Below are 9861 nucleotides of genomic sequence, written 5' to 3' on the forward strand. Positions count from 1 at the left end.
CTATCTCTTTACTTGAACAAAATGAGTTTTGCTCCACACTTTCCTTTCCCAGAATACTAAAGGAATTGAAATTAACCCAATTCTTGATTACTTCCTTGTTCTCCCAGTGGCATAAATTACAATGTATGCATAGCTATGAGAACACTGCTGGCTGCCTACACAGTGATTCAAGTATACCCTTTTTCTTCTTCCCTGAAGTTTCTTAATTTTTTCCCATTTATCAGATCAAAAAGAATAAAGTTGTAACTTATCACCAGCCTTTTTAAAAATGTTAATACTTATAAATGTTTTACCATTTTTTTAATGGTAAAAACGAATATAGGCTCTGTATTTCCTAAACCATAAGGGGGCACTATTCCCAAAGCCATTCGAAAGATTTCATTGAAATGTCCTTATAATTCTTACAATAGACCTGTTTTGTATGTTCTTCTTGCATACTTCATTTTTAGTAAGTAAACAAAATATCCAACTAGTATAACAGCTGTGTACAAATAACTAAGAGTGGGATACATTTGAACCCATTACTCAGTTATCTCATTTGTGTTAGAAATGTCTTCACATAATTCCAGGTAAGTCAAGAAGATGTTTGGGGAAAGGAAAAGTCCCCAAATACATATTAGTAAATGTTTTAATAATAGTTTGAAGTACCATCCTACATTTCTAGACTCTTCCAAAATGCTCTGGCTTCCATTCTCTCACTCTACAGTTTATTTGCAAATCACAGGTGTTCATTTACAGATCAAACCATTATTTTACCCAAAAACTCCAAACATTCTAAAATATAATGCAGTGTGTTGTTCTTCAAAAATGTATTCAGTTTAAAAAAAGATTTCATTGACTGCCTCTGATGCACCAAGCACTAAACTACATTCTGGGAAAACAGGAAAAAGGGTCTCTAAACTCATGAAGTCAATTATTAATTTCAGAAAAGTAGACAAAAATATTCATACTCGTCGTGCATATGAACACAAATACTTCATCTGATTCTAACCTTACCCCCACTTGATCAAAATTTATGCTAATCGCAAAATACAAACTATATCACTGATGTAACAAATTACCACCAAATTGGCCACAATTATTACTGAAACACATTTTGTCTCAACACTACTCTCTGTAGTTGCCCATTTTCTCTAGTGTATTTCCTTACCTTATTGGACTAAGAAATGCACTTCCTAAACAGAAAAAAAACAGTTTTCAAGATAGAATTTTTTTATACTATTATTATTCCAATGACTTCTGCAAAAATGAGGAACTGAAAGGAAAATGCAAAACTAAAAATAGTAAAATGTTTAACAGGCTTTAAAAAAAAAGTTTAAATTGATATCTTTAGGTCATTTATGTGCATCATAATCTATTTTTTTCCTAAGCAGAGTAAATACCATATTATTATTTACCTAAGAGTAGTCAATTCTGAATGTTAAAAAATCTACATTTTAAATGTTTTTTTTTTTTAAATATAAGGGCATACACCATTTCTAACTTAAAGATTTTCTGTCACATTTTGTAAGAGTAAAGAACCACCTATCACTACAAGTGGGCTTTTCCAATGTGCTGGAAAATAATCTTAAACATCACCCTTCAAATTTTATTTACAAATGATCAATTTGCTTAGCAACCTTTTTTCCATAGACAAAAATGTAAGAGCAACTAAATCAGAATTAGATCAAATAAATAATACAACAGCCATATTCCTAACAAAAAGCATAAAAAGTTCAGGCGATACGAAGAAATAAATTGCTTAAGAACATCATTTTACAAAGCCACCTAGGCAGATCTAAAACCAGTTGTATTTCTTGTCCTGACCTGAGTAAGAAAGGCTTCAAAATATACCGTTAGTTTCTACACAGAGCCAGTTCTTCACTTAGAACACTGACCTTATACCACTTACTTCTCCCATCTAAATATAGCTACTAACTATGCAAATTAAATGGAGCTATTAGTTATGCAAATAGTTAGGTGATCATTACTAATATAATTTCCAACCTTGGAAATAACAGTTGCTACATTTCAAACAATTGCCTTTTGAGTTTCATAATTTTGGTTTTTTAATCTAAAACAATACTTTAACTAAATTAACTATGTATAAACGTATTGAACTACGTTAGTATTCACATTAAACATAAGGTTCTTTACATAAAATATTAATATATTTAGTTTACTCTTCTATGTAAAAAAAAAAAAAAAAGAAAAGCAAGCCTGTATTGACTTCTTCAAATGAGCTTCCTCTGGGTCTATTTGGTTTGTTTGGCAACCAACTCACTGACTCACAGGAGATAATAAAAAACGTTCCCCAGTCAAGGATATCTCCTAGCACCCCCTCCCTGTTAAGGACCTTAGTATAAAATTCAAGTTAACACAGAGTTTACGAACCATTACACTAAGGAAAATTGATAAGAAGTTAATGTTTCTCAAAATTCAGTAGTAGTTTGTACTACAAAGTTTGCTTTAGGGAAAAGCAGTGAAAATTACTAGACTTCAAGTCAGAAGAACTGCATTCAGCGCCTCATTCTACCACCCACCAGTTATACAACCAGAACATGTGACCCATCTGGGACCGGTTTCTCATCTAAGAAACCTTGCTCACAGACCTTCAAAAAAGTCTTCAGGACTAAATTTTCAAAATATGGAGTGATAAGCATAACAAAACAACCACTCAAGTATGTATTACATGTGAACCCCAAAGTCTTCTTTCTTAAAGATTTCATTGCTAGAAATTTTCTTAAATTCCCTTACATTGCTTACAATTCACATAAAATTGGAAACAATACCAAAATGAAACCAAAAACATTATAGTAAATCCTGCAAAAAGATAACAGCCAAAAGGTGAGGGGAAAAAAATCTCACACCTTCCCCCCCCAAAAAAAAATGAATTCAAATTAATCATTTCTGAGACAATAAAGGACTACATTCAGATGAAGAATGGTTTCAATTTTGCCTAAACCCTAGCACATACAGTTTCAGTTAAGTAAATTCATCACCTTTTTCTTTCTAATCTTTATCATGGTTCTCAGATGTTTTTGCTCACAAATACAGAAGAGGAACTTCAGGCAAAGGAGTTTATCCCAAAAACGCTTATGTCAGAGCAATGAAGACTGGAGTAAGAATATCTAGCAAATAATGTGGTCACCTATGGACATGTAAGGGTAGGGCTCTAATTAGCATTGAGCAAGATATCATAAATATCAAAAGGAGCATTCCACATTTTGAGAATACAGATCATCTCCAAGCACAAGCTTCAGCATGGGACCAATCCAGCTGTAAGCAAGTCCAGTAATTTGAGAAGTGGCTTGAAGTCAATCCTCCTTCAAAATCAGTCAATAACTGCACATGAACAATATAAACTTATCTAGTAGCCACAGGCAAGGAATTTCAGAGTGCTGACCCTTTGGAAGCAGCAAGTAGCAAACTACCCTGAATTAAGAGTCTAAAATTATCTTCTTGAGCTTCAGAAGCAAATCACAGTTTTAAAACTCAACTGTAACTAAATTTCCTTCAAAACCTTAAAAGTACCATAATAAAGCACACGACACCAAAAATCTTAGATTCAAGCCCAAGCTCTAATGTTGCTGTGAATAAGCTGCGGTCATTTAATACGCTTCACTCATTTCTTCTGTGAAGTAGGAAAGGTAGAGATTATTTCAAGAAATAAAAACTAATAGTGGAAAACTTAGATTCTTAAGATGAAACATGGCCAATCTTTCATTGTACAACTCAAATAAAATTATATATGTGAAACTGCTCAAAAACAATGCTTGCCACAATGTAAGTGTTAAATAGTGCTAGCTATTATACCAACTTTAATCAAGTAAAAAATATATTTAACAACCAAATCAACAAGCTGGATATTTAATAACCCAAATCTTGTTTATTACCCAGGCATTCAGGCTCTCAGAATGAAGACCTTAGTTTAGCCTAGCAGATATTGCAGTGGGAAAAATAGTAAGATCTCTTTGCTGACAGGTTTTTATATTAGTATTTATTTAGCCTAAAATAATCTATTTATTCTAGCTGTCACAATTTTTTTAAGTTATTTCGTTCTTTTAAAAAAACCTCTTACCAGAATCACAAATTCTTCCGATAAACCTGTCTTTTCCATTTATTCCGAATATTGATCAAACCTGAATATCCAGGGATAAAAACAATGTCAGAAATCCTAGATCTACCTTGAAAAAATGCTGTTTGAAGCCCACAACCAGAATTGTTTTGGCCAGCCATTATACCATTTGCAAATGGAAATAACACCAAAGTGTAAATTATCTGGAGTCCTAGGACAACAACAGATCTAGTCATCAAAAAGCAGGATGTGTGAAAAAGAAAGAGATCATGACTTGACAAAGAAGCCCCAAATCCTCCACACCCTGTCTATATAATCTTGGGAAAGCCACTTGATCTGAGCCTCATTCTCTTTATCTGTAGAATGGGAATAATCCTACTTCTTGCACTAGGCTGTTTGAAAGATGAAATGAACACACACACAGGAAAGCGCTTTATAGCCTAAAACGTGTGATACAAACATAACACATTACAAAGACCAGTATTTTTTGTTGTTGCATGAGCAGTAACAGTTTCTTAACATCGCACAGGTTAAGTAAGTCTAAATATAGACTTTTGATTTCAAAGTAAACCAGTGCCATTATTTAAAATTACTATTAAAAAAAAAAAAAAAACTTGCCTTAGATTGAGTCCTTTTTCCATTTCTCATGCTAAATTTCTCCTTCATTTCTTCTAATATTATCTTCAGTTTCTTTTCTTCAGGTGTCCCTAAGTATTTCTGGTTCACATGAAGATAGCAATGCCATTTGGCTGACTCAAAGCCCCAGTGGCAAGTCCTTTTGTCAGGTGATCTGTGAGAATGCATCACAAATGTCTGGGGCGCAAACATTCCACAGCACTCCAGACATTGAATACATGGAGCATCAGGCTGAACATAAAACTGGGGTGCAAACAGACCCTGACATTTGCCCAAGCATTCATGTTCCACTTCAAAGGCACTGCCAGTTTCCTTTAACTGGGCCAATGAGTTTTTAGCAGGAAGTACACTACCATTTTGAGGAAAAGTGCGTGGCCGCAATAAAGCATTACATAGTCTCTGTGCATCAGTTAATGTGATCAACCCACAGGATGGGGCATTGAATGGAAGTATTCCCAGGACCTTTAAGATATGAAGCTGGTCTGAAGTACACCGTGAACAATAGATGTACAATTCGTCACACACCGTATTTATTTGCTGGAGTGAAAATTCTCGGAGAACAGAATTTAAGACTTGAGGCAAACAGAGTCTCTTTTCTCCTCCAACCTGAAAACAAGAAATAGACTCCCCTTCCAACACAGTCTGTGTGAGTTCTGTGGAGCTATCAGAAGGGATGAACAGTGGACCAGGAAGAACCTGAGGAGATGGAAGAGGCAGAAATACAGTGGGTGACATGCTTTCTTGGGAATACCGAGCAGAAAATGCTGCTGGTCCACCCAGAGAGCTCTGACTACTTAAATGAAATTGTGCCAAAGTGTGTTTCAAACTGGGATTTAAATGTAAAGGTTCTGGCACAGAGGCACAGGTTCGCTTGACGTGCTCCCCATCGGTTTCCATTGGCACTTCATAGTCCTCCAAGTGTTCCTTCTTTACTGTTGGCATCTTGTTTATCATCATTTTTCCATTTGCAGGAACGTCTGTCATCATTTTTTTCACTGGAGGGCCGCAATCATCTCCCATCCCATTCAGTTTTTTATTTGAGCCCTGAACCAAGGAAAAATTTGTCTGTAGATTTTCCATTGCTAAAAACTGTGGTGTTAAATAAGTAAGTCTGAGATTTGCATTGTTATTTAGTCACTCATTCCAAGAGAGAAGCAATGTGTATCAATACTTATAGTAGCTTACTCTCACAGAAAACTTAAATTTCCAAAGAGAAATCTCCCTAAATTACTCAAGAGATTTTACAATTTTATTTGGTTCTGCTTATACTCTAGTATAATTTCACTGCTAGTGCTATAAAATTTCTTCTTTTGTCCCTAATAATAAAGAATATAATTTTGAGAGGCACACCTCTGAGGAAGCCTTTTTTCTTAACTCTTCAAATAGATGCATTAAAAGAAACTTATCAATTCTCTCAATTCGGAATGTCCAGATTCAGTGCAATGGTTTGGTCTGGTTTGGAGCAAAACATGTGAAAAGTTTATGCAATTACTTGTGTCATAAAACCTAGACACAAATATAAATCAAAATGTTGCACCCAAATTTAGTTTTTGGCACCAGGGACACCAAAAAAGGAAAAGAAAACAGTATCTTCTCTAAAAGTGATGATCTGTTGGTCTGTGTTGACCAACTGAAGGTTTGTAGAAATCCTCAAAAACGGTTAAGAAGAGCCTCTGACTCCACTTGAACTTCTACAGTTAAAAATGATATCTAAAGAAAAACTGCCCAGTTATCTTCATGGATTACTGTTCATTCTTCTTTTAATTAATCTGGAAGAGAAGAGCAGTGAGGGAGAGTTATACTTGAATTTGCTCAGAGGCCAAAGGGTCAGTTTGAAACTAGTTTCTTAATCTTATACTGAGTTCACTTTACCAAAGGTGACACTTGAGCGATTTCTTTAAATCTAACACCAGTTAACTAGAAGAACGTCATTTAAACAGGAAAATAATTTGTAGAATGGGTAAAGGGAGCAATAACATCCCTGAAAAGGGAATAGAAGAACCTTAAATAGATCATCTCACCTAAAACTAAGTACCAGAGTCTTTCCCAGTTATGCCATTTCAACTATAATAATCCATTACTTCATCTCTTCATTTTAAAAAATGCCAGTTTCATCCAAGAAAATCAGATACGTGCTAGCATATCTACCATATGTACCTAACTTACAATTTTAAGGGCATTAATTCACCCAGTCAGTGTACGCTATTTTTTCTGGAATGACTGTAGGCAAAAATTAACTTTCCCTTTAAAAGGTTAGTGAATTTGCTTAATGGAAGCCAAAAGCTATAGACTCCACTCCTGGGAATCTCCATCCTTAACAAGACTAATTCCGGACAAAAAACACAAGGCAGACAGACCTCACAAAGAATGCAAATGGAGGAAGAGGAGAAAAGAAAAGATTCTTCTTCCACTTCCTTCTTGAGAGGACACCCAAAAGAAATCCAATAAATAAAAATGTTTGCCTCCCAAACTCTCAGCAGTTTCCCTTAAAAGAGACCCAAAGGGTTACGGACCCAGGCCACTAACCAATGTTCTGACTTTCGCCCACCACAGAAACACCTCAGCCAACGCAGACCGAGAAAGAGGGCAGGAGGCACGACCTACAATGGGGGAGCCCCCCCAAACTGTGAGTGAAATCCTCGGCCCACGCAAATCCACCCACCCATCACAAACCCGAGGGGGAGGGCGGAGTGGCGGACAGGGGAGCCGGGACGCCTTGGGCTGCGCAAGGGGAGAGTGGGAAGTGGAAAAAGAGGAGTCCCCCAACCCCCACCCAAGGTCTCGGGACAACCCCAAGTGCCCTCCCAATACTGCCCCACTGCGGGGGCCGCGGGGAGGACTGTGGAAATCCCCCCCCCGTACCCTCGCCCCAGGAAGTTCTCGGGTGTTACCCCAGCACCCCTAAGGCTGCACCTCCCCCGCCTCCCCGGGGCCAGAAAGGAGAAGGGTCTGCGGGCGGGTGGGGCGCCTAGCCGGGATCTCCGCGCCGCTGGGCGCCGACAGACGCCCGGGGCATCCCCGAGGAGCGCAGACGGGCGGCTGGGGAAGGGTGGGGGGAGTGACGGGCGTCCAGGTCTCCGGGGTCCCGACGGCTCCGGTCAAGTGCAGCGCCATTCCAGCCTAGGGTCAGCGAGGCTTGATCCGCCGTGGGACACCCGCCCTGCGCCCCCCGTGGCCCCGACCCCACCCGGGACGCGCGCATCCGGACCCCCGACTTCGGCCTCCGCGCCCGAGGTAGCTCGACGAGCTTTGTTAACTCCCCACTATCCACGGCACCGCCGTCGGGCTGCCCCAAGGCCGCGCGCCCCTTGCCGCCCGCCGCGCCCGCCGCGTCCTCACCACGAGCCGGGGCCGCACCTGTGCCAGCCGCCGCCGCTCGCCCGCTCCCTTCGGCTGTGCCGGCGCCGCTCCGAACCCCACACACATCGCTACACACAGCCCTCTGACGTCACCGAGCCCTCGGCCCGCCCACGTCACTGCGGAGACACACGGCTTCCCGCAGACGCCGCCGCCGTCTCCGGCCGCCCGGGGGAGAGCGAGGGCGGCGGGGAGGGGGAGGGGAAGGGAACGGAGCCAGCGGCGGCACCGCGCGCGCGGGCCCGCCGGCGTCGCTGCCACCGCCCCCTCGCGACTCCCAGCCCCTCGGGGACGCGCGCGCCGTCTGGCCTATTGTGGCTCCTCGGGGCTCCCCCCTCGCCCCGTCGCCTCGCGCGCGCGCGCCCCTCCCCCCCCAGGCGCGCGCCCGGCGCTCCTGGCCTCGCGCGCCGTCTGGGCGGCTGGCGCACGGCGCTGTCTGCGGTGCACCCGGCGCAGACAGGATGTTCCCTCCCCGCCCCACCCCCACTGCCGCCCTCCCTCCTTCCTTCCTCGAGTCGCCCAGCCGGCTGTCTGGGGCCGCCACCGCCCCGCCCCCGCCCCACCCGCTGCTCTGTGGTGACGGGCCAGACCCGGGGGCGCCCTGGCCGCTCCGCTGCCGCGCGACTGGGAGAGAGGGGGCAGGGCGGCCGCGCGGTGCACTGTGCGCGACCCCAGCAGCCGGCAGGGCGGAGGCAGGGCCCGCCCGGCAGAGCGCCGCCGCCCGAGGTCAGGCACGGGCGACCCTCCCCCCGCGAGGCCGCAGCTGGGCCGCCCCGCCCCGGAGGCAGCCGGGTGGCGGCCGCCCTGCAGCGCCCCCGGTGTGGGCCCCGCTCCCCGGGGCGCGCCGGGGCTGCCCCCCGCCCCCACGGGGCCTCCCGCCCGCAGGCCGCCCTGCCAGCTGCCTGCGCTCCGCCCCACCTCGGCGGCCCCCGCCTTGCCCGGGCGGCCTCCGCCCAGACGCCTTCCCCGGGCTGACCTCCATCCGCCATCCGGCCAGGCTGGAGGGCTGGCCAAAGTTCCGGCAAAACCGAGAGAAAACATTTTTGTCCCTACTTCTCAGCCTCTCTCCTCCCACCCTTTCTCCTCACTAGGTTGCTCCCTCGGTTCCAAAAGGGAGCTAGAAATTACAGGTTTCTACAGTGTTTACTGAGGGCTTTTTATTATTTGGTTTTTGTTTCAGAGGGGAACACGAGAGAAGACGAGGAAAGGTACGACGTACGAGCTTTCGGCTTTGACCCTCAGGGGCAGGCAGAATGGTCTTCCTGGTCAGTGTTCCCAGGGTAGCCAATTAGCATATTGAACTCTGCCGAGTTGCTCTGTCATATTTCGAAACACCAAGAAATCCCCTTTTCTCCACCCCAGTGCTAGATCAGGAACTGAAATAGTCCTCCAAGTCGCACTGCACAGAATTTAGAGGACTGGAGCTTAGTCTCTTTTCCCCCCCTGCTCCTTTTCGCCCATTTTTGTCCAATTTCTCCTGGTTTTACTGCTTAGAGGTCTCTCCTACGGCGTCCACATTTGGAGCTGGCCGACTGGGAACAGTCCTGTGCTCATAGATTTTTTCCCCCCTCTTTTACTCGCAGAAGGCCTACCAAAGGCTCACAAGCCTCTTATTCCCCCCACTCCCAAGTTCCCGTCCTGACGCCCCCATCGTCGTGCTCCAGGGTCGTGCCCTCTCGCCCACCCCCCCCCCACCTTCCCCTTCTTCTTGACTGCCTCCTTTGCTGAACATGAATAATTCCGCAGCACTTCCCATCTGTTATTGCCATAGAGACAGAAGCTCGGCAAAGATAATGATGTTCTGTGCAGAG

General features: G+C 43.9%; 1 protein-coding gene across 2 annotated transcripts in view; it reads right to left on the reverse strand.

Annotated features, from left to right (window-relative positions):
• Positions 1 to 8488, reverse strand: part of SKIL (SKI like proto-oncogene) — a 29608-nt gene extending 21120 nt beyond the window's left edge. Inside the window, exons 1-2 of one of the 2 annotated variants that reach the window (XM_043594925.1) lie at positions 8033 to 8488; positions 4676 to 6462 (exon numbers count right to left, since the gene is read on the reverse strand). In XM_043594925.1, the coding sequence (XP_043450860.1) occupies positions 4676 to 5773 (1098 nt within the window). In that variant the 5' untranslated portion in view covers positions 5774 to 6462; positions 8033 to 8488. The remainder of the gene's footprint in view (positions 1 to 4675; positions 6463 to 8032) is intronic. The other variant, XM_043594926.1, reaches the window with a different exon arrangement.
• Positions 8489 to 9861: the final 1373 nt, after the last annotated feature.

The sequence above is a fragment of the Prionailurus bengalensis genome, chromosome C2 (assembly GCF_016509475.1).
Source record: "Prionailurus bengalensis isolate Pbe53 chromosome C2, Fcat_Pben_1.1_paternal_pri, whole genome shotgun sequence".
NCBI lineage: Eukaryota > Metazoa > Chordata > Mammalia > Carnivora > Felidae > Prionailurus > Prionailurus bengalensis.